The sequence below is a fragment of the Astatotilapia calliptera genome, chromosome 17, assembly GCF_964374335.1.
Source record: "Astatotilapia calliptera chromosome 17, fAstCal68.1, whole genome shotgun sequence".
Classification (NCBI taxonomy): domain Eukaryota; kingdom Metazoa; phylum Chordata; class Actinopteri; order Cichliformes; family Cichlidae; genus Astatotilapia; species Astatotilapia calliptera.
In genome coordinates, this window is record NC_137438.1 from 20,638,636 (window position 1) to 20,663,764 (window position 25,129).

General features: G+C 44.1%; 1 protein-coding gene across 1 annotated transcript; it reads left to right on the plus strand.

The window, feature by feature from the left end:
• The first annotated feature begins 950 nt into the window (after nucleotides 1-950).
• Nucleotides 951-6,956, plus strand: LOC113009362 (interferon gamma-like). The gene is made up of 4 exons (XM_026147623.2): nucleotides 951-1,271; nucleotides 2,524-2,592; nucleotides 4,673-4,960; nucleotides 5,787-6,956. Exons 1-4 carry the CDS (start codon nucleotides 1,152-1,154, stop codon nucleotides 5,928-5,930), a joined length of 621 nt encoding a protein of 206 aa, XP_026003408.1. The 5' UTR covers nucleotides 951-1,151; the 3' UTR covers nucleotides 5,931-6,956.
• Nucleotides 6,957-25,129: the final 18,173 nt, after the last annotated feature.

A 25,129-nucleotide genomic window follows, 5' to 3' on the forward strand; every position in this document is an offset into this window, starting at 1 on the left:
TTTGTGTGTGGAGATATTTTAATCTTGTAAAATCTACCCAGTCACCAGCTGCCTAACCCAACCCTACCATGGAGGATGAGGGGTCGGTATTATCTCAGCCACACTCTGAGCATCCCAGCATATGTTTCCTTGCAGATCAGGACTCATTCAGCTTTTGACCTTACATTTAACTGGGCTAGTGAGCATATACAAAATAAGTTAAGAGTGTTAGCTCCAAACAGTTTATCAGGTCAGATGAATATTACGGAAGAACAACCCTTGTCCTAAATATAAACCACTTAGAACGATTACTTTCTTTGGGCCCTGACTGCCAAGATTTGAAGAAAAGTTTTAAAAAAAAGTCTGACTCCTCAAATGTGATGACCTCACAGTGCTTTTATTAGATCAAACTATGAATCTGTACCCAACACTAATAGATCGATAGATAGGTTTATCAGCACGACGTGGCACATGTATGGCCCACGATCAGAAACCGTCAGAGGTGGCTGTGAAATCCCAGATGCAGTGGATTCAATGGAGGTGTAATGATTTCCGTGACGGAATCGCTGGATCTAATGGTTTCTGACGCAGGGTGCCACCTCACTCTTTCACGCAGCGTGCTTTCCAGTCATTGCTCCTCGAACCTCAGTGCACGCTTTGAGAGATTAATGCAATTATGAGAGGTCTCATGCAAACTATTAGACCCCTTTGCAACTTCAAGTCTGACCAGCAAAAGCACAAATTTTAATAAAACAGCTGGGAGACGCAAAATTCTGCAGTGAGCAGATGATTTGGGTATGATATGCATGAGTGGGAAGCCGACCCCTCACCCTCTTCTATGAAGTTGTTGATTTAAAGGAAACTCAAAACCACAATTTCACACCTAGATCATCGCATCACTCTCTCTCTCTCTGTCTGAGTGCATGTCTATGTCACTCTGCCACTTTGCCTCTCTCTCTCTCGCAGAGTTATAAATAAAAGCTTTCATGACAAGTCAAACAGTTCGCACCAACTTCAGGGTAAGAGAGACACTGTCAGTCAGATCATCAGTCACTCAGTCAGGGAGGACACTGCTCAGCCAGAATCCGTTCTCAAATTGAAAACACTCGGCCCGGATTGGGAATCAAACCGAAGACTCAACTACACTCAGGGGTAATACAAACAGAGACAGGATGGCTACCACAGTGAGGGCAGCAGTCTGTCTGTGCCTCTGGCTTTTTGCCTGTCAGGTCAGAGGATCCCACATCCCAGCAGAGATGAACAGGACCATCCAGAGCCTCTTGCAGCACTATGTAAGTATTCACTGCACTTCAACTGCTACTTAGTACTTGAGTAATAATAGACTGTGCAGCTCTACAGACTTTCTGTTTCCTCCTGTTTGTCACAGTGATGCTCTTACCACAAACACACACACACATGCGCAAAGATGTCTTTTTAAATTTCCACTTAAGTGTGTGGTTAAAGGACCATTTTAACCCACGAGACGCTAAATACTACACACCCAGCCTGGAGCATCTCACATACGAAACTTTATGTGAATGATATCATGTTTCATGTGGTGATGCAGAGGCGAGCAGGGACACTTCCTGGAATGGTGGATTCAAGGATGAGACAGAGTCACATCACAGATGTGGGAGTGTCCTTGAATGCACCATCAAATTTTTCTGCAAAGTACGTGCTCATTGACACCCCCCCCCCAATTATCATTTCCCCTATTAGCAGCTTGTTTTTGTAATTTGTTTGGTTTTTCATTGCTAGTTGGCAGACGTTCTTAACCATCCTTTAAACTTCATGACAGACAGTCCTTGAAGGCACCAGTAATGATAGAAAGCTCTAAACACAGAAACAGCTGAACTCACGCTGTCTTTTATAACTGCTGTTGGATTATTAGCCTTCTCATGTTTATCGCTGTAAGAAAAAAAAACACTTTTAAACTGTTTTTGTCTTTTTCGGACAAATTTCTCAATTTCTTTACAGTCTCCATATTTGATATCAGACACAGTGTGGCCAACAGGCTTTAAACGCACCATTCGTACCACTTTCTAAAATTTTAATCTTCAGTTATCAGTTTCAGATCAAATTCCAATTTAATCCTGGATCTTTTAGTCCAACAATTATTATATTTCACCTTTTCCTACACTTCTCTTATTGGTCTTTAGTCGGTCCTGAATAGAGCAGCTAACCTGCTAGCAACCGGCTAGCAGGCTTCCCTTCAGTGGCTTCCAGTGAAATTCAGAATCTGTTTTAAAATGCTGTTTATTTATATATGAAGCAAAGTAAATGAGCAGTTGCCCTCTCCAGTCAGCCAATCGGGGTTTTTTTTTTTTTTAACAACAGCTCGGCTGAATCATTGGTTTCTTTAAAAAACTAAAACTGAAAACCTTTTATAAGTTAGTGATTCCTTGCACCTTATTTTCTGCTCCAGTTCAAATCATGTTTGACAATGTTTGTGAGCTGGGATAAAACCCAATACCGATACCGATTATTCATTATTAATGTCAAACATGATCTGAAAATATCTTCTTTTTTTTTTGTCTTTTGCAGAAAATTTCAAGCCGGGAAAAATATGATGGGAAACCCGTATTTCCTAGTGACCAGAACAAAAAAATTGAGGTAAGATTCATGTGATTAATGGGAGCGCGTAGTTTGTCCACAAAATGTAAAATGTCCATGCAATCCAAAGAAAAGGTTTCTTGTGGCAAATGAGAGTTTTGCTCTAACTATGGCCTTACTATAGCCTCAAATGGACAGGCAGAATTTAGGAAACACACTTGTGGCTTAAGGTCCACGTGGTAAGCATCAAGGTAGCTTAGCCTAAAGCTCAGTATTAATACTGGAAACCATGCTGTATTCCATCCCTACACAAAGAAATGAGGAACTATTTCTATCCATCCACCCAGTGTCTTCAGCATCATCGTCACTAAAGTGGATTTCCAGATGGTGTAAAGATAATAAAACCACCACTTTGACTTTTGCATGTTTATGAAAGAGTGAAGACACTGATTAGTAATCAGGCATCTTTAAAGTTGTTAGCAGGTATATTTCTGAACTCTGGAAAGAGTCAGGATACTCGATGGAGGCAAACCTCCTGTTGAGCTCCTCCATCTTTGGCTAACAGGCACTGCCTGAGTCAGCAGCCAGCTGGTATTTCCAGGTTTTGTCTTTTACATTGAGTTGAGGTTTTTGTGGGGTTTTCCTTCACTTTGCTGGCTCTGCAGGATGCCACCTTTCTGCAGCTATTCTCAGTCTCCCGATCAAACTTTCACTTTTCACCAACATCACTTACAAGGCCGTTTCATGGTTGGTTTCAAGTACTGACATCAAGCCAAGAGAGCACAGACTGAGGAGCTCTGGTCGGCAGTTTTTTATGTCACTCTGTTTGAAGTTCTGTGTGGTTAGATGGCTATGAGGTTCAGGTTAAAGCTTCTGCAAATTTGGAATAAAAAGGAACATTTTTTGAGGATGTATATCTTCTAACTAATTATTAAAAGTCTAACTGATATTATTGTAAAGTAACTGTACTAAAACTGTAATTAAAGCAGTCAACAGCAACAAGAAAAAGGAAAAAATGGAGAAAATTTGAAGCAAAACAATGGAAATTTTGTTGCACTGCCTCTTGAGGAACAGTTAAAGATATTGCTAGTAAAAGAAGAAAAGTATCAGCGCCTTTCTAAAACTGAATGTTCAAGTAGATTTTCTGTGGTCACCACCTCCTATAGCCAGCAATATCTTCCAGCACTCAGAAACATTTTGACAGGTTAGTCATAACAGTTGGAAATTTAAAGTCAAGATGAGTTTCTATTATAGCTTAACACATGGTGGTATGCAGGGGGAAGGCTGTTGTATGGAGGGTGGTATTTTGCATGAACTTTATTGCAACCCACCAGGTTTTCCTATTTAGAGGTTTCTTTACCACCACACCTACCCCAGTGCTGCATTTCATATATTTTAGAGATATCTAATGACTCATCTGAGCTTTAACACCATTTGCCCCCTCTCATTCGAAGGAAACATCTTACATCTTTTAGCCTGCTTCTGTCCGGTCAGTTCATCGTGCTGTTGCCTCTGTCAGGTTTTAAAGCTCTTTAAAAACACTCTTGATGGTGCCACTGAAAGTGTTTTGTCAGGGATCCCACAGCTTTTGTTGCTTCTGACATGAAAGGTTTTTGGTTGTCACCAGAAATTACCACAGATTATTCAACAAGTGTAAGTGAATCGACCAAATTGAAAACAAACACTGGGTCAAACATTGAGCCACAAACTCTCATTTCTTACATCCAAACTAGTAGTTTCGGTCCTGTTAGCAGTGTATGGATATGACATTCAGGTTTAACAGCAGTCAGTGAGTGGTATTCCCCTTTAAGGCCTTCTATGTTAGCTTAACTGTTGTGTGGGAAACCACAGAGTTTTTTCCATTGTGCGAAAAGTTTTTAGCACCTAAGGTTGCAATGTTTGTGAAGCAACCTTTTCCTCACATCTCAGTTTTTCTTCAGGTTTATTTACTACAAATGTATTCTGCGTTGTTTCAGTTTTTTGGCTTTTGGTACCCGAGTCCAAAATGCTGAGGAATGCTGCGAAATTCAGCATTTTGGGCATTTTCAAAGCCATATTTGCACAACCAGATATATTCATATTAAACAAATATAAGCCATTTGTACTTTCATGTCATTACCTCTCTGTTTCTCGTTCTCAGACCAAGTTGATCTTCATGGGTGGTGTTTTGGAGTCGTACGAAAAGTTGCTTGGCCACATGTTGAAACAACTGCCCACTCCGAGTCCCCAGATCGCCGTGAGCAACGCGCAACCTGGCTCGGCCATCACCCCTGCGTCCAGCAGCCCCAACAACGCAGGCTTGGTAGCAGGCAGAGATGTCAGATCAGAGCTGAATTACATCCTGAAGAAGGTCCAGGAGCTAAAGAAACGCCGCTACCATGAACAGGAGAAGCTTCTGCAGGGATTGCAGACCCTCAGAGATATCAAGGTAGAGAGCATTCTGATTGCTTCTTGGCTGTGAAAGCCTTAACTTGACTTAGGACTTACGTAAACCCAACAGTGAGGTTTTTGTGAAGTCTATGTTGAGGATTGTACAGTGATTAAGAGGAGCTCACAATAAGCCTCAGGATGGGTTGAGCAGCCCATATGAATGGCTTATGTAAAGCCTGAAAAGTTAGACTTGAAAAGATTTGACCAACCTTATTGAGGGCTTATATAAGTCCTAAATTCATACTTAAGGACAAATGCTTTGGTCCTACAAATGGATGTTCAGCTTACCCTCTGAACATCCAGAGCAAGTCCCTGGCTGCCCATCCGGGATTTTGTTTTAGTGAAAAACAGGCAGATTTTGAGGATTTCAGATCATGTCTCATTCATTTTGGCAATACAGTTTTTGTGTTAAAGACTTTTGCATTTGGTTTAAAACAGACAAAAAGAGAGAACTCATGCCCTAACCTTAGATTAGTCATCAGTGACCTGCAGGATATTACGAGGTTTAATAACGCATCCACAAAGGATTTAAATAGAAACTAGGAAAAGAAAAGGCAGAGAGAAAGTTTGGGGCCTAGGTGAGACTAGAAATAAGGTTTTATTTAGGGCTTAAAATAATGTGTTTTTTGCAGGTCCTAAATTTGTGATGCTTACACCAGGGGACGATGTGCCTTAGTTATTCTAAAAGCTCACAAAGGTCTTACATTATTTAAGGGTTTTAAATGTTGATGTCATTGTGCTGAATCTTAACAAAGGTCCTCTCTGTAACCGTGTGATCGTCATCATTAATGTCAAACTTGCCTTTGTCTCTCTCTCTCCTGTAGATGAACGACCGCATCATCCAGAGCAAAGCACTTTGGCAGCTGCCACAGCTGTACGAAGAGGCGAGCTCGCTCCCCGAAATCAAGATCCAGAGGAGACGCAGACGGCGGAGGCAAACAAAGGCTAAAGATCGCACCAGAGCCTAAAAGGCGACCTAAAGGGCATAAAGAGAAATAACAGTAAAACAAGGATGCAGGATATTTAAATTATACAAAACCAAAAGATTCTCAGACTGAAACCAGTGTGTCTAGTTGTTAGAATTTTGTATTCTATTTTCATCTATATTTATATTTAAATTAACAGTGAACCAGCAGCCTAAGCCTTATAAGATCGTAGTCTCGGAAAAATATTTTTATATAATGTTTGGTGTGTGATACTTGAAACCAGCATAAAAGTTTGATCCTGTGGAATATTTTCACTGAAGGATCCAGAGATTATACCTAATTGTTTTCAACATGGAGTTTCACCCAGTGGAAATACTTGATTTAATGTTGTTGTTTTTTCTCGGCTTTAAAAACTTCATATTATTAAAAACCCACAAAACAAAGATATGTTTAATTGTGGTTAAAGTTTATTTTTTACTGAATATTTTGTAAATTTAGGTTATTTCTTTCTTGTATTTTGTTTTAAGTTAAAAAACCCTGAATTCTTTCTGAGTGAAACTCCCTCTTGTTGCACTGAGATTGGACTGTGGTGGAGAAATGGGCGGTTCCACTGATAATTACTGATAGGTAGTTTTCCAGATTTATCACATTTTGTTGAGGAATTACATTTATGCAAAGTAAATGTGTGAAATCCCGTTTATGTGACAAATTTAACGAAGTTTTCACATAATTGTATTCTATAAGTTGATTTTTTTTGTCTCAATGGGAACCCTGACCTAGCTTCTCCACTGCAGTGCCAATGAGAGCTGATGGTGATGATGTTTACAGTACAAAGTACTTCAGTGTACTACTAATCCTCTGAACAGTCAGGTTCAGTACTGTAGTATTAAAGTAGTATTAAATTTCTTTGTAGTTGAAGTACTAAAACCTTCAGGATGTTTTGTTTTTATTTTTACTGACATATTGTAGTTTTCTTTATTTATTTTGTATTTAAGTTGTTGATTGTTGATTATTTATTATTAATTTATTGATTGGCAAATGCACCTGAATAAAACAGAATGACGCTGATTATGGCTTATGTGCAGTCTCTTATAGATTTAAGATCTTGGTTGTAAAGATTTTGGTTTTGGTTTTCCAAAAAAAGCATTTCCCGCACCTGGATCATGAGGAAGGAAAGTTGTGATGGAGAATTTATAGGAACAAGCTCAGAGAATCATGAGTCATGACTTTTAATCCACTGATTCCTGTTGCTGAACACAAATCTTTACTTTGTTATTATTTTGCCCCTGAACATGACTTTTTATCAGTGGAGAGGAGGCGGAGGAGCGAGTCGCCTCATGCCACAGAGCTAAAGTCATGCATGTCTCAGTTTTTTGCACATCATTTGTTTGAAGTTTAAACACCAAACCAGGTTAGCTCACTGCCCATTTTCTCTGCATATATATGTATATATATATATATATATATATGTATATATATATATATATATATATATATATATATATATATACATATATATGCAGAGAAAATGGGCAGTGAGCTAACCTGGTTTGGTGTTTAAACTGAACCGTTCGATACAGTGCTTTCTGTTCGGTACGTATATGTATCGAACAATACAAAATTTTTAATTTATTTTATCAACTTTCCTTCTGACGATGCTGTCTGTGTTGAGCGCTCAGTGGATCTGCGCTCAACAGTGCAGCCTAGGCGGAGTAGTCGAACGCAGATTCACTGAGCGCAGGGCAAGCTAGCGAGACAGAAGTTAAGCTCTCCTTGCAACATGGCAAATTGAACCTCCCTCACCCTCATTCATGCATTCATGCATCAGCAGGGATGATGAGACAGAGTACCGGGCTGTGGTCGACTCCTTTGTCACGTGGTGTGAGCAGAATCATCTGCAGCTCAACGTGGCAAAGACCAAGGAACTGATCGTGGACTTCAGGATGACCAGGAAACACTTGACCCCTGTTTCAATCCAGGGGGTCAGTGTTGACATTGTGGAGGACTATAAATACCTTGGAGTACACATTGACAATAAACTGGACTGGGCTAAAAACACCACAGCACTTTACAGGAAGGGCCAGAGTCGTCTCTATTTTTTGAGGCGACTGAGGTCCTTCAACATCTGCCAGAAAATGCTGAGGATTTTCTATGAGTCTGTGGTGGCCAGTGCGATTCTCTATGCTGTTGCATGCTGGGGGAGCAGGCTGAGGGTCGCAGATGCCAACAGACTTAATAAACTGATCCGTAAGGCCAGCAATGTTGTGGGGATGGAGCTGGACTCCCTCAAGGTGGTGTCGGAGAGGCGGATGCTGTCCAAGATAAAGACAATGTTGGATAACACCTCCCACCCACTCCATGACATGTTGGTCAGTCACAGGAGCTCGTTCAGTGAGAGACTGAGATTACCGAAAAGCACCACTGAACGACACAGGAAATCATTCCTGCCTGTGGCCATCTCCCTGTACAACGCATCCACTTAACACACTGTTTGCTGCTACAGCTACACATGTTTCTTTTCCAAATATTTATTTATATGTGACTTATGTATGTATGTATGTATATATATGTATATATTGTACTATTCTTAGTTAGCGTATTGTCTGTCTTGTCTTAATGTTGGTTTAAAATGGAGCACTGTAACAAAAAATAATTTCCCCCAGGGATCAATAAAGTATTCTGATTCTGATTCTGATTCTGATTCAGATCTGCCCAGGGCTGGACTGGGACAAAAAATCGGCCCGGGCATTTTGACTAGAGACCGGCCCACCAAAAATGTGACGTCATTCAGGGGTAAAACCGCAAAGGATTCTGGGAACTTGTGGCAAGAGGTACTAGCACATGCAGGCTTTCAATTGAACTCAGTTACACAGCGATAAAAAGAAACACAAAAAATGGCAAGAAGCTGTAACTGCAATAGCCGGTGTTGTGCCAAAAAGTGATTGCTCATATTTAAATTGCTATAAGTAACTTGTTGGGCTATAATATGTGAAACATATGTCAAATGCATCCCTCACGGATGACATAAAGTCATCTCTCTTGCTCCATCTCTCTCTGCTGCTCTTCTGTCTCCTCTGTCACAGACTTCTCCACTTTTGATGATAGATCAGCCTGGTGCAACATGTAAGGATTGGCACAATTTGTTAAGATTTTGAGGAGTTTGAGAAACTAACCTTAAGCATAAAATAAAATTTACTATCAGTAACTTCATAGCACCCGCCCAGCAGTATATAAACTCCGTCATGCTAGCTAGGCAGTACCAGTGACTGTAAAAAGTCAGCACAACGAAAACAAACTACAACTAAACCTGGTTTATATCTGACACAGATAGACAGCAGGGCCCTATTTCAGGAAGCCGGTTTAGAGCAAAATCTGAGTAAGTATACCCTGAGTTAACGAAAACTCTGGGTTTTCGGTTTCACAAAGCGAGTTTAGATTAATTCTGAGCGAGTTACTATGACAACACACTCCGTGAAGCTAACCTGCCCCCTAGCAGGTTTACTTCAACTAACCCTAACTTTCTCCGCCTCTTTGTCGGAAACCTGACTGTAGGAAGTGTCAGACATGGCGTGCCCCTTCCTTGAAGAGCCAGTAGATGTTGAAGCACAAATTCTCCGCAGAGCTCTCCGCCGGGAGAGAGTGATTAGAGCGCGTTTGGACATTTTATCATTTCCTGATGATTTCCTGTGTGAACGTTACCGTTTTTCAGCACAATCTATAATTTATTTGAATAACATCCTCAGGCCTAATATTGCTCATGTGACACATCGCGGACATTCTCTCAGTTCTGTACATATTATTTGTATTGCACTTCGGTTTTTTGCAAACGGGACCTTTCTGTATAATATTGGTGACGCTGAGCACGTTTCCAAGTCTGTCGGGCAGTCAGGAATGTTACAGTTGCACTGAAACGTCTCCTGTACTCGTTTGTGGTGTTCCCCGGTCATAGACCCACAAGATTCATCAAAGAGGGATGCCACAAAATTGCAGGTATCAGGATGAACGAAACTTAATTCATGATGTGGTGATATTTGAACTACTACTTAAATTTTACATTTATTCTCATGGTTCCCAGGCGTGATTGGCTGTATAGATGGCACTCACATTCCAATCATTGCTCCTTCAGTAAATGAAGGAGACTATGTGAACAGGAAGTCTTTCCACAGCATTAATGTACAGGTACATAGTTCCCTGTAGCATTTCAAAGTAACAGATTATTTCATTATAGTAATGGATGCTAATTTGTGTTCTCTGCACTGTGAAGATCATATGTGATGCTGCCAGAGATGGGCAGTAACGCGTTACTTGTAACGCGTTACTGTAATCTGATTACTTTTTTCAAGTAACGAGTAAAGTAAGGGATTACTATTGCAAAATCGGTAATTAGATTACCGTTACTTTCCCGTAGGAACGCTGCGTTACTGCGTTACTAAAACCGTGATTTTTTTTGCGAGAATGTCTCATGACAGTGACGTAAGCAAGTGCGACGTTGGTGACAGCAGCTGTGTGCAGATCAACAATGGATAATATATGGAGTGCGGGAGAGAGTATGAGCGTGCAGCGTTTAAAGCGTGGAAGTACTGACCTTACTTTGAGTTTGATTCCATAAAAAGTGACAAAAACATTAGCGTCCGCTGTGCGTGGGAAGAAAACTTGTTTTTACAGCGAAAAAAACCCCTAAACTTCCGAGCAAGCACCGAGTAGCTACGACGTGATGGGAAACTCACAGAGACACTCGCGCGGATTCTTCAACTGACCGCAGCACACCTACACCAGGGTAACCCTCCGCCTACCCTGCTCCTGCTTTACAGGTGAAAATAGAGCAAAAGGACCGCTGAGTCTTTGACTTTATTTATTTTCTGCTGTGTTTTACTTGCATCTATTTGAAAGAGTGAGTGAAAACACAAAAAATATTTTATTTTATGTGCTGGAATGTGTAGAAAATAGGTTTAAATGTTAAACTAATTTATTCAAGTCAGAGAATGTTGCATATAATTAAATGTTTTGCTTGATGCATAAAGTTAAAAGATTAAAACTGATAAAACAAGTTAAAAAAAGGGACTTTTCCATTTGATTACATTTTGTATGATGGATTATGTAGAAAAAGTAGAATTGGGCTGAAAGATCTATCACTTTATCACCTCTTCAGGTTGTAAATCGTGTTTTTAAAAAGTAACTAAGTAACTAAGTAACTAAGTAATTAATTACTTTTGAAAATAAGTAATCAGTAAAGTAACGGGATTACTTTTTGGGGGGAGTAATCAGTAATTAATTACTGATTACTTTTTTCAAGTAACTTGACCAACACTGGATGCTGCCAACATTATCACAAATGTGGAAGCCAACTGCTCAGCCTCTGTGAGTGGTGGTGGTGGAGGACCCCCACCTGTTTTTCAGGCCTCCGCTTTTTTTCTGTTGGCTATAACGGGTCACATTTGAGCATACAGAGTAAGCAAATATGTACTTGTAATGTGCTCAGATAATTTCAATAAGTGCTTACAGAGGGGAAATTAATGTAGCCTCTAACTGCAATTGATTTATATAGGACAAACAGACCAAGCACTATGGCTCATAATACAATTACACCTTACCTGTTTGGACTATATTTTTATATTTCATTTTTACTTGCTGCCAGGCACGTTTGGGGCCTGTTGGGTTGCACCTGCGCTCACATCACATGACAAAATAAAATGTATGAAATAAAAAATAAAATAAAATATAATAAAATAACGTGTTACATGGGTGGAAATCCCTAGATCAATGTTTAAATTAACACTCATGCATTGACTCTGTCGGCCATGTTTTGCCATGCATGCTCCCTTTCTTTTGCAGCTGAGGCTGTGTTACTTTTTTCCCGCAAAATTTGCATGTTATAGCCCACCCCCGTGACATCACGCTCCAAAGCCCTATACTGCCATCAGCGCTGTAAAATTGACCGCGCCTTCTTTCCCTCCGTCTCCATGGTGACTCGCTTAATCTGTGCTCCACTAATCAGGGCTTTATGTATCCTCGTGCGTGTGCTTAACTTGGGGTTAAAGCAACTCCGCGTTGATTGAACTAATTGTTATCAGCCTTTCTGAAACCGAATATTCCGAGTTGGACAGTTCGGGGTTACTCAACCCTGAGTATCGTTTTTCACTCTGAGTTTTCTAAACCGGCTTCCTGAAATAGGGCCCTGGTCATAACTTCTTACCTGAAGTTCAGTTCCTCTGCCACTATGACCGGTGGACGCCTCGGGTCTCTCCTCCTCTTGCCTCCCCTTTCCCTTATCCACCTGCTGGCCTCTTGGTGATGTTGCTAAATCTGTGGAAGCTATGCCATAGCTACCGCCAAACAATTCAGTTATTTTTACACATTTGGCAGCGTCTGCCTGAAGGGCTTGTTTCTTTTTGGCCCTAATTTTTTCTGCACCTCCTTTCCTTTTTTTGTTCTCCATTTTCTTTAGTTCGTCTATAAGATTGCTAAACAAGGGCGAGGGTGCATCCGACCTCCTCGGCTGTAATTGGTCCAGCCCAGAGTCGATCATGACTAATTGGCCAATCCAACACCTTTCATTATTTATACCCTTCCAAAAAATAATGGATCGGCCCATAAAAACAAAAAATCGCCAGCGGCCCACCGGGCAAATGCCCGGTATGCCCGATGGCCAGTCCAGCTATGGATCTGCCGTTTGGAACTATTTTGGTTTTCATGTGACGTATGACCCACGCAATGCTCAGTTTATCCATCCATCCATCCATCCATCCATCTTCATCCGCATATCCGAGGTCGGGTCGCGGGGGTAGCAGCCTAAGCAAAGAGGTCCAGACCTCCCTCTCCCCAGCCACCTCCTCCAGCTTGTCCGGGGGAATACCAAGGCGTTCCCAGGCCAGCCGAGAGATATAATCTCTCCAGCGTGTCCTGGGTCTGCCCCGGGGCCTCCTCCCGGTGGGACATGCCTGGAACACCTCGCCCAGGAGGCGCCCAGGGGGCATCCTTGCCAGATGCCCGAACCACCTCAGCTGGCTCCTTTCGATGTGGAGCAGCAGCTGCTCTACTCTAAGCCCCTCCCGGATGGCCGAACTTCTCACCCTATCTCTAAGGGAGAGGCCAGCCACCCTTCGGAGGAAGCTCATTTCCGCCGCTTGTATCCGCGATCTCGTTCTTTCGGTCACTACCCACAGCTCGTGGCCATAGGTGAGGGTAGGGACGTAGATCGACCGGTAAATTGAGAGCTTCGCTTTTACACTCAGCTCCCTCTTCACCACGACTGACCGGTGCAGCGTCCGCATTACTGCAGCCGCAGCCCCAATCCGTCTGTCGATCTCCAGCTCCCTTCTCCCATCACTCGCGAACAAGACCCCGAGATACTTGAACTCCTCCACTTGGGGCAGGAACTCATCCCCGACCCGGAGTGGGCACTCCACCCTTTTCCGGCTGAGAACCATGGCCTCAGATTTGGAGGTGCTGATCCTCATTCCCGCTGCGTTACACTCGGCTGCGAACCGTTCCAGTGCGAGCTGGAGGCCCTCACCCGATGAAGCCAACAGAACCACATCATCCGCAAAAATCAGAGATGAGATTCTGAGGCCACCAAAGCGAAAGCCCTCCGCCACTTGGCTGCGCCTAGAAATCCTGTCCATAAAAATTATGAACAGAACCGGAGACAAAGGGCAGCCCTGGCGGAGCCCATCACCCACCGGGAACGAGTCCGACTTATTGCCGGCAATGCGAACCAAGCTCTTGCAACGGTTGTATAGGGATTGAATGGCCCGTAGCAATGGGCCAGACACCCCATACTCGCGCAACACCTCCCACAGGACGCCCCGAGGGACACGGTCGAATGCCTTCTCCAGGTCCACAAAACACATGTAGACTGGTTGGGCAAACTCCCATGCACCCTCAAGTATCCTCGAGAGGACAAAGAGCTGGTCCAGTGTTCCGCGACCAGGACGAAAACCGCATTGTTCCTCCTGTATCCGAGGTTTGACTAGCGGACGAACCCTCCTCTCCAGCACCCTGGCATAGACTTTCCCGGGGAGGCTGAGGAGTGTGATCCCCCTGTAGTTGGAACACACCCTCCGGTCCCCCTTCTTGAAGATGGGGACCACCACCCCGGTCTGCCAGTCCACAGGTACTGCCCCTGATCTCCACGCAACATTGCAGAGACGTGTCAACCAAGACAGCCCTACAACGTCCAGAGCCTTCAGGAACTCGGGGCGGACCTCATCGACACCAGGGGCTCTGCCACCAAGGAGTTGTTTAACTGCCTCAGTGACCTCGCCCCCGGAAATTGGTGGGTCACACCCCTCATCACCAGACTCTGCTTCCTCCCCGGAAGACGTGTCAGTGGGATTAAGGAGGTCCTCGAAGTATTCCTTCCACCGCCCGACAATTTTCTCAGTCGACGTCAACAGCGCTCCGCCAGCACTATACACAGTGCAGGTAGAGCACCGCTTTCCCCTCCTGAGACGCCTGACGGTTTGCCAGAATCTCTTCGAGGCAGTCCGAAAGTCTTTTTCCATGGCCTCTCCGAACTCCTCCCACACCCGAGTTTTTGCTTCAGCCACTGCCCGAGCCGCATTCCGCTTGGCCTGTCGATACCTGTCGGCTGCCTCCGGAGTCCCACAGGCTAACCAAGCCCGATAGGCCTCCTTCTTCAGCCTGGTGGCTCCCTTCACCTCTGGTGTCCACCATTTGGTTCGGGGATTACCACCACGGCAGGCAATGCTCAGTTTATTACAGAAAAAATGGCTCTTTCCAAAATAAAAGCTATACTATACGCTTCTTCTGGACTATTTTCTCAGCAGCATATTAAACATATCAGGTCCCCATAAGGAGAATCAGGTGCTAACGGCTGTCTAAATGACTCAGGTAAAGTTTGTATCAAGCATGCTTGTTGTTTTTGTCTGCTTCCACTTGTCTTTGCACTAGGATGATGTCGGCGTAAATGTGCAGTCATATTCATTTTGTTCCCACTAGTGCTGTCACTCGTTAAAATGACATTAATGCCATAACGCGGCAAATCTCCATTAATGAGTTACCGCGGATCGCTCGGTGCGTGGGGCTGGACAGCGTCAACACGTTAACAAGGTAACAGCGCTAACGCACTAGTTCCCACCAATTGAGCATTGCGTGGAACATCCGACATACTGTTTTACTTTAGTCCATGACGCGCTTACCATCAGGGTCATACTTCACATGAAAACCAAAATAGTTCCAAACGCCAGATCTTGCATGAGGGTGGGGGAGGTTCAATTTCGGGTAGCGTTGAGGCAGTTGCCATGTCACAACGAGCTTAGCTTCTGTCTTGCTAGCTTGCGCTGCGCTCAGTGGATCTGCGCTCGACAGTGCAGCCTAGGCGGAGTAGTCAAACACAGATCCACTGAGCGCTCAACACAGACAGCATCGTCAGAAGAAAAGTTGATAAAATAAATAAAACATTTTGTATTGTTCGATACATATGCGTACCGAACCGAAAGCACTGTATATATTAGGGGTGCAACGATACTCGTATCGATATTGAACCGTTCGATACAGTGCTTTCGGTTCGGTACACATATGTATCGAACAATACAAAATTTTTAATTTATTAATTTAATTTATATTTCATATATATATGAAATATATGACCTATTTAAATGCATTACTTTCACATTTGTATTCTCTGATACGAAACAATAAGATGAACACAAAATGACTGATTCATTCGTTTTGTGACGACTTAATGAACTTTTGTGAGACTGGCGTGCCTGCCCACAGACAGACCAATCTTCAAAAAAAGAAGTTTCATTTTCAATGGCAGGTGGTAACTTCTGCAAAGTAAAATGAAATGTTTGTCACGTTGATGTTGCTCTTCATATCCTCTTACATCATCTCTTTCTGGTGCACAGATGATTCCATGTAACTCCTACTTTTGACGAAAAGCGTGGAAGGCCCAGGTCAGCTGCATCAGCTAATAATTGCCGCGACATCAAGAATAAATTAAGAGGAAATGAAGCCAAAAAATTCTGTTCCAGTTTTGAGTTTATGAAATCTGTTTGGTAGCTTTTAGTTTTGTTTTATAAGTTTTATTTACTCAGTTTAACAAGCCTTTTGTTCTGGTCGTGTGTATTTATAGAGTATATCCATCCCCAATGTTTAGCTCGTGTTTCTACACTGAACAAAAATATAAACGCAACACTTTTGTTTTTGCTCCCATTCCCCATGGGATGGACGTAGAGACCTAAAATTCATTCCAGATACACAATATAACCATCCCTCCCAAACAGTGGTCACAAATCAGTCCAAATGTGTGGTAGTGGGCACATCTGCTATATTGAGATAATCCATCCCACCTCACAGGTGTGCCACATCAGGATGCTGATCTGACATCATGAGTAGTGCACAGGTGTACCTCAGACTGCCCACAACAAAAGGCCACCCTGGAATGTGCAGTTTTTTGCGCTATTGGGGGTCTGGGGACCCAGAACCGGTCAGTATCTGGTGTGACCACCATTTGCCTCATGCAGTGCAACACATCGTCGCATGGAGTCTATCAGATTGTCAATTGTGGCCTGTGGAATGTTGGTCCACTCCACTTCAATGGCTGTGCGAGGTTGTTGGATATTCGTGGGAACTGGTACACGCTGTCGTATACGCCGGTCAAGCACATCCCGAACATGCTCAATGGGTGACATGTCCGGTGAGTATGCTGGCCATGCAAGAACTGGGACATTCTCAGCTGCCATCTGCCCTGAACAATGTGAACCATGATTCATCCGTGAAGCGCACACCTCTCCAACGTGCCAGACGCCATCGAATGTGAGCATTTGCCCACACAAGTCTGTTACGGCGACGAGCTGGAGTCAGGTCAAGACCCCGATGAGGACGACGGGCATGCAGTTGAGCGTCCCTGAGACGGTTTCTGACAGTTTGTGCAGAAATTGTTTGGTTGTGCAAACCAATTGTTCCAGCAGCTGTCTAGGTGGCTGGTCTCAGACGATCTTGGAGGTGAACCTGCTGGATGTGGAGGTCCTGGGCTGGTGTGGTTACACGAGGTCTGCGGTTGTGAGGCCGGTTGGATGTGCTGCCATATTCTCTGAAACGCCTGTGGAGACGGCTTATGGTTGAGAAATGAACATTCAATGCACGGGCGACAGATCTGGTTGACATTCCTGCTGTCAGCATGCCAATTGCACGCTCCCTCATTGCTTGTGGCATCTGTGGCATTTTGCTGTGAGACAAAACTGCACATTCCAGGGTGGCCTTTTGTTGTGGGCAGTCTGAGGTACACCTGTGCACTACTCATGATGTCAGATCAGCATCCTGATGTGGCACACCTGTGAGGTGGGATGGATTATCTCAATATAGCAGATGTGCCCACTACCACACATTTGGACTGATTTGTGACCACTGTTTGGGAGGGATGGTTATATTGTGTATCTGGAATGAATTTTAGGTCTCTACGTCCATCCCATGGGGAATGGGAGCAAAAACAAAAGTGTTGCGTTTATATTTTTGTTCAGTGTATATTGCCATTTACAGTCCCGGTTATGTTTCAGTTCCAGTTTGTGGTTATGGAGTTTTATTTAGTCCTCTCCTTCTCATCCTCCTGTGAGTCCCCCTCTCGTTGAATTCTCTTATTTTTTTGGTGATGTTTTTCTTTCCGTTTCCTGTTTTATTTTGGTACCTCAGGTGTTTTTGTCATGGTCCTGCGGCCATGACTGAGTGACTTTGTGTTTGTGTCCCTTATTGTTATTACTTTCATTATTATTCATGGCTGTTTTGGGATGGTTTGTGTTTTGGGATTTTAGATACTGGGTTCTGGGTTTGTGCTCTCTCTATTGGTCCCTGGTGTTAGTATTCCCCTGTCTCGTCAGGTTAATCAGGTCCAGCTGTGTCCCCCACCTGTGTGTGATTTCCCAGTGTCTCTCTGTGTACTTATAGTGTGTGTTTTCCTCTGTTCCTCGTCGCGTCGTCTGTGTTCATACTCTGTGAAATCCCCTGCGTGCTCTCCCTGCTGTTCTCCCTTCATGTTCAGGTTTGCTACTCCTTGGTGTAGTTTCTCCCAGTTTAGTTCATCCTTAGTTCTGTTTTGCCATCTCCACTTTATGTTTGGTATTGTTAATAAATCGCCCTCACGTCTAAATAAGTACTGCATTTGAGTCCTCCTTTCCACTCCTCACACGGCCACTGACCCGAACCGTGACGGTACGACGTGACCACAAGATGGACCCAGCAGCGCTTAATCCGTCTAAGGAGCTACGGGAGAATCTCATCGATGCCACACAGGAGCTCATCGACCTGTGGCTGGAAAACCCGGGTGGCAAGTCCCAGCGCGCTATAGAGAGGCGGCTACAGCGTCTTGTGACCGGTCTCCCATGGCTTCTAGGCTCGCTTTGTCTGTGGGAGCGGGAGTTTCTCCTTTTGGATCTTGGACTTTACCCCCCGTCTGCATTCACTTTCGAGCAGCCCGATGCTGTGAGTGAGCGGGACGCTTTGGCTTCCCCAGATTCCGGGACTTTGTTTTCTGGGGCTATTCAGAGCGGGATGGGAGACAATATGGGTCGCTTACCTACCTTCGTGGTAACAGATCCTTCCCAAGTGGGCGTCTACAAACCCTCTGCAAAACTGACGGACTGTGTCTCTGCCGCTCCTTCTGAGCCAGGACTTTATCGCCATTCTCCGGCTCAGTTCTGTGTCCAGCCACAAGCTTCCCAGTCTGTAGCTCAACCGTTAGCCTCCCTAAGGGCACAATTACCTGTTCTGCCGCCACTCCAGTTAGCCACTCAGCCACCACCACCGCTAGCATCGCTACAACCCATAGTTCAGTTAATGGCTGAGTCACAATTTTCACACTGTTTTTCCACCGCTGTTTCTGAGCAGGGAGACGAACTGTTTCACAACGGACCTGTTCCTCAAAAGCTGGCAACATTAGCGACCGTTACTCACTCCAGGGCTTCCCCAGAGGCTGGGTTACAGCCCTCAGCTTACTCTGGACCCCTGGAGGCCAAGATGCCAGCTGTGAACTGCACCGGGCTGTCACTGCCTGAGCAGGGTCAGTGCTCTGCGCAGCTGCAGCCCTCCGTATGTGTGCCAGAGGCCCATGTGCCTACTGGTTTTGTTTTGTGTGTGCCAGGGGCCCCGCTGCCCGCTGGTTCTGCGGCTGTTTTCGCTGGGGGGCCCGAGGAGCCCGTCCAGCCTCCTGTTTCGCCGGCTGGGGGGCCCGAGGAGCCCGTCCAGCCTCATGCCACGTCGGCTGGGGGGCCCGAGGAGCCCGTCCAGCCTCATGCCACGTCGGCTGCCACGTCGGCTGCCACGTCGGCTGGGGGGCCCGAGGAGCCCGTCCGGCCACCTGTGGCTGCTTCACCACCTGTGGCTGCTTCACCACCTGTGGCTGCAGCGCCGCCTCCTGCAGTACCACCACCTGCAGCGCTACCGCCTGCTACTGCCACGCCTCAGCCAGAAGCTTCATCCTCGCCTGGCCCAGCTTCGTCCTCGCCTGGCCCAGCTTCGTCCTCACCTGGTCCAGCTTCATCCTCGCCTGGCCCAGCTTCATCCTCGCCTGGCCCAGCTTCATCCTCGCCTGGTCCGGCTTCATCCTCGCCTGGCCCGGCTTCATCCTCACCTGGCCCGGCTTCATCCTCGTCTGGTCCAGCCTTCGTGTCTGCATCCTCGTCTGGTCCAGCCTTCGTGTCCGCATCCTCGTCTGGTCCAGCCTTCGTGTCCGCATCCTCGTCTGGTCCAGCCTTCGTGTCTGCCTCCTCGTCTGGTCCAGCCTTCGTGCCCGCATCCTCATCTGGTCCAGCCTTCGTGCCCGCATCCTCGTCTGGTCCAGCCTTCGTGCCCGCATCATCGCCTGCAGCAGCTCCTTCGGCATCCGCATCATCGCCTGCAGCAGCTCCTTCGGCTTCCGCATCATCGCCTGCTGCATCAGCTCCAACACCGCCATCCGGTCCGCGTCTGGCACCTCATCTTCATTGGCCATATGCTAGGCCGCTGGCTGGTCGTCATCGCCATCGTGGCCGCCCTCCTAAACGAGGTTGTCGCCGCCACGGCCTCCTTCGTGGCCTCCTGAACTTCTTGCGCGCCGCCACGGCCTTCTTCGTGGCCGGCCTCCTGAACTTTTTGCGCGCCGCCACGGCCTTCTTCGTGGCCGGCCTCCTGAACTGTCCCATCCTGGCCTCCTGTGCTATCGGGCGCCTGGCCGGCCACCTGAACTGTGTTTCAGACTCTGCTCCCCTGTGAGTTTTGTGAACGTTTGTTTGGGACTCTGGGGCCTCCATTTTGGTCATGGCCCGGTCCCTCCGTCCTGGGCCCCCTGCCTCCCTCCCGGGTCTGGTGGTGTGTTTCTGTGGCTGTCGGGGGCCAGCCCTTGAGGGGGGTACTGTCATGGTCCTGCGGCCATGACTCAGTGACTTTGTGTTTGTGTTCTTTATTGTTATTACTTTCATTATTATTCGTGGCTGTTTTGAGATGGTTTGTGTTTTGGGATTTTAGATACTGGGTTCTGGGTTTGTGCTCCCTCTATTGGTCCCTGGTGTTAGTGTTCCCCTGTCTCGTCAGGTTAATCAGGTCCAGCTGTGTCCCCCACCTGTGTGTGATTTCCCAGTGTCTCTCTGTGTACTTATAGTGTGTGTTTTCCTCTGTTCCTCGTCGCGTCGTCTGTGTTCATACTCTGTGAAATCCCCTGCGTGCTCTCCCTGCTGTTCTCCCTTCATGTTCAGGTTTGCTACTCCTTGGTGTAGTTTCTCCCAGTTTAGTTCATCCTTAGTTCTGTTTTGCCATCTCCACTTTATGTTTGGTATTGTTAATAAATCGCCCTCACGTCTAAATAAGTACTGCATTTGAGTCCTCCTTTCCACTCCTCACACGGCCACTGACCCGAACCGTGACAGTTTTACATTTAGTTTTACTTCCACATACGCTAAATTTGTTTCGGCTGCATCGCGATACTCTCCCTGATTACATCATTAGTGTATAAAAATTCTGGTCTTTCTCCTTGGTCTTTGTCTCGGTGTCTGTTTCATTCGAGGATTCACATTACTGCTTTGGACTTCTGTTGGTTTGATTTTGGAGTATTTGTTTTGTGAATGAATAAACTTCATAAATCAGTTTTGGTTCATTCAGTTTCAGTTTTCACAGGAAGATTGGGGTTGGAGGGAAATTACTTTGAAAACATCCAAGTGCAACTCCAAAGGTCACTCTCATTTCAAATGTTGGACAGGCCTGCATCTAGAAAACAAAGAGACCATACTACTTTGCCAAAACTCCAACCTGAACACCAAATTAGAGAACTAAAAGTTTCCTCAAAGCAAAGGAAAACCAAAATGCCCAAAACCAAGAGGAAACCAAGTTTCACCAAACCAAAAGAATAAGCTGTGGCAATGACATAAAAAAAACAAGTAATGATAACATGTAACAACACTCATTCCAACCGTATTTGTCATATTCACAATCAGTGTTGGTCAAGTTACTTGAAAAAAGTAATCAGTAACTAATTACTGATAACTTCCCCCAAAAAGTAATCCCGTTACTTTACTGATTACTTATTTTCAAAAGTAATTAATTACTTAGTTACTTAGTTACTTTTTAAAAACACGATTTACAACCTGAAGAGGTGATAAAGCGATAGATCTTTCAGCCCAATTCTACTTTTTCTACATAATCCATCATACAAAATGTAATCAAATGGAAAGGTCTCTTTTTAAAACTTGTTTTATTAGTTTTAATCTTTTAACTTTATGCATCAAGCAAAAATTTAATTATATGCACCATTCTCTGACTGGAAGAAATTTGTTTAATATTTAAACCTATTTTCTGCACATTCTAGCACATTTTTTTTGTGTGTGTGTTTACACTCACTCTTTCAAATAGATGCAAGTAAAACACAGCAGAAAATAAATAACATCAAAGACTAGCGGTCCTTTTGCTCCATTTTCACCTGTAAAGCAGGAGTTGGGTAGGCGGAGGTTTACCCTGGTGCAGGTGTGCCGCGGCGTTCAGTGGAAGAATCCGCGAGTTTCACTGTGAATTTCCCATTACGTCGTAGCGCACTCGGTGCTTGCTTGGAAGTTTATGGGGTTTTTTTTCGCTGTAAAAAGAAGTTTTCTTCCCACACACAACGGATGCTAATGTTTTTGTCACTTTTTATGGAATCAAACTTAAAGTAAGGTCAGTATTTCCACGCTTTAAACGCTGCACGCTCATACTCTCTCCCGCACTCGATATATTATCCACTGTTGATCTGCAGACAGCTGTTGTCACGAACGTCGCACTTGCTTACGTCACTGTCATGAGACATTCTGGCAAAAAAAACCACGGTTTTAGTAACGCAGTAACGCAGCGTTCCTACAGGAAAGTAACGGTAATCTAATTACCGTTTTTGCAATAGTAATCCCTTACTTTACTCGTTACTTGAAAAAAGTAATCGGATTACAGTAACGCGTGCCCATCTCTGTTCAGTTCAGTTCAGTTCAGTTCATTTTTATTTCAAACATTTCAAACATGTGCCTTCACAATCATTACAAAATATCATTCCATTATTTGTTTGAAAAGGAGTAGGCTGAAGTATTTACTTATTTGTCCCTACCCCCTCAAGTTTTACCTCTCATTCATTTAATTTTTTTTTGTCTTAAATTAAACAAACAACATATGAAACATATAAACATATGAAGTAAAACAAAACATAACATACATAAATCAAAAACAAGAAATTAGCAAGCCCCACCACAGTATAGTTTCTTTCATATGAAAAATACAGAATGTGTATATTTGCAGATACACAAGTTATGGAAAAACAACAAACAAAAAAAAACAAAAAAACAAAAAAACAACCAAAAAAGAACCGCAACACCATTACCAGCAACATTACCATCCTGGGTTAACCCCGTTTTCTTCATTCTTATACTTATTTAAAATTAGGTTTTTATATTTTACTTTAAACTGTTTTATGTTTTGACTGTCTTTTATTTCTTCTGTTAGACTGTTCCATAATTTAACTCCTGAAATTGAGATTGACATAGTTCTTAAAGTTGTTCACAATTATACAAGTGTAATGCACAGTGAAATGTATGTACAAGACTGGCTGTACAAGTAATGAGGAAGGCATAAATAAAGAAGAATTCCAATCAACTGTTTTTTGGAACCCATTACACCTAAAATTGCATCTGACTAGGATAATTTGGTATGCAGAAGAGTTCATGATTGACTCAGTGACTATGTTCCCAGGTACTGTGGCTGCAGAACAAGCAGCCCTTTACCACTGTGCTGACAGTTGGTATGAGGTGTTTGTGCTTATATGCTGTTTGGTTTTCTGCAAACGATGTGCTGTGCATTATGGACATTGTTCCAGAGGTCTTGCGGTTGTTTCAGGTGCAGCTTTGCAAACCTAACCCATGCTGCCATGCGAGAACAGCTTTCTCCTGGCAACCCTTCTAAATAAGCTAAACTTGTTTGTTGTTGCACATTTGATATGCTAAATGAGGCCTGTAGAGTAAGACTACATGGAGTCATGTTAGATCTCACTCTCTTTTCACATGATTGTATACTTACTATACATTATTTGAGGCATTCAGACACATCTTATGTTAGTAAAATACACTGGGGGAAAAATCAAAGGAACAAAAAAGGAAGAAAATAATGCTGGGTATCTATACTGATATGGACTGGGTAAGGTTTCGGAATGAAAGGATGCCACATTGTTTTTTTGGAATGATAGTTTTTGACCCACAAACGGGTCAATAAAGACACCCTGAAAATCTAGTCCATTTTGCTGAAATTTCATTGCAGCAACTAAAAATGGTACTCACACAAGTTTGCATGTATGTCTGACAATGTCGGGGCATGCTCCTAATGAGATGATGGATGGTATCCTGGAGGATCTCCTCCCAGATCACGACCATCACTGAGTTTCTGGACAGTCTGAGGTGTAACCTGGTGATGTCAGACTGATTGAAACATAATGTCCCAGAGGTGTTCTTTTAGATTTAGGTCAGGCAAACCAATCAGTGCCTGCCTGTATACTCTCTCCACTAGAGACCGGACATTGGGTTGCACCAGAACCAAGGACCCACTGCATGCGGTGTGACAGAATGTCAAAGGATTTCATCCAGATGCCTAGCCTGTGGAGGTCTGTGGCTCTCTTAATATTATAGGCTTCTCCACATACTTCCACATCTGTCACATGTGCTCAGGGTGAGCCTGCAGCCATCTATCAAATGCCCAGGGCACCTGTGGTGAACCTGCTAGTTCTCATATTCTTTGGCAAATACCAGTCAGGCTTCACAGTGCCAGGCACTGAGCAGAGCGCTCACTAGAGGATGTCAGGCCCTCAGGCCACCCTCATGAAGTCTGTTTCCGATTGTTTGGTCAAAGAAATTCACACCAGTGGCCTGCTGGAGGTCATTTTGTAGCTCTGGCATTCATCATCCTGTTCCTCCTTACACAAAGAAGCGGATACAGGTCCTGTTGATGAGTTAAAAGGCTTCTACGGCCCTGTCCAGCTCTGCTAGAGTAACTGCCTGTATCCTGAAATCTCCTCCATGCTCTTAAAACTGTGCTAAGAGACCACGAACCTGTTGGCATATACTGTCTACCTGTCCAACTCTCCTCATGCTGCCAGTAGTGACATTGACCCTAACCAAATGTAAAAAAAAAGGGAAAGTAAGAAAAGATCTGGAGGGAAAAGATGTCAGTTGTCTCTAACTGAATCAGTATCTCAGAGGTTTAACTGACATGATGGTCAGTTAAACCTCTGATGGCCATGATGGTTTTGAGCAGCATAATCACAAACTCTAAGGTAATTTCACCTGAGTAAACTTTCCATTTTTAAAGTGTGAAAAAGTCCTTATTTGGCAGCTGGATGAGCTGCTGGTGGAGTGAATCATTTTAGACTTTTTGCACTTCATTCGTTTTATCTTTTACTGCATTATTAATTTTTAAAAATAACACTTGGTTACAGTTAGTCAACAAGTAGTTTTGTTTAGACAACAAAACTACTTGCATAGCCTGAGAAAACTATTTTTCTGGACAAAATGCACGCTGCTGACATGAAATACACTTCTTATTAGAGTTATTATTTACAAACCCTATATCACAACTCGTGTACGTGAAAAGCAGGTTTCCTGTGACTATTTCATGTTTTCTTATGAGAGTGGCCCGAGCAATGAAGGCCATGACACTGACCTGAAACTCCACTCTTACCTTTCATTGTATAAATGAAACCATGACATGTCATTTGTATCACAAGCATGGAAATTAGGAATCTCATGGTTGAATAT

Bases quoted from the DNA above. Each gene is read 5' to 3' on its own strand.
- LOC113009362 (XM_026147623.2), top strand. From the start codon at position 1,152: ATGGCTACCACAGTGAGGGCAGCAGTCTGTCTGTGCCTCTGGCTTTTT. The intron at 1,272-2,523 runs GTAAGTATTCAC...TGTCTTTTGCAG, and splicing joins AGAGCCTCTTGCAGCACTAT to AAAATTTCAAGCCGGGAAAA. The intron at 4,961-5,786 runs GTAGAGAGCATT...TCTCTCCTGTAG, and splicing joins AGACCCTCAGAGATATCAAG to ATGAACGACCGCATCATCCA.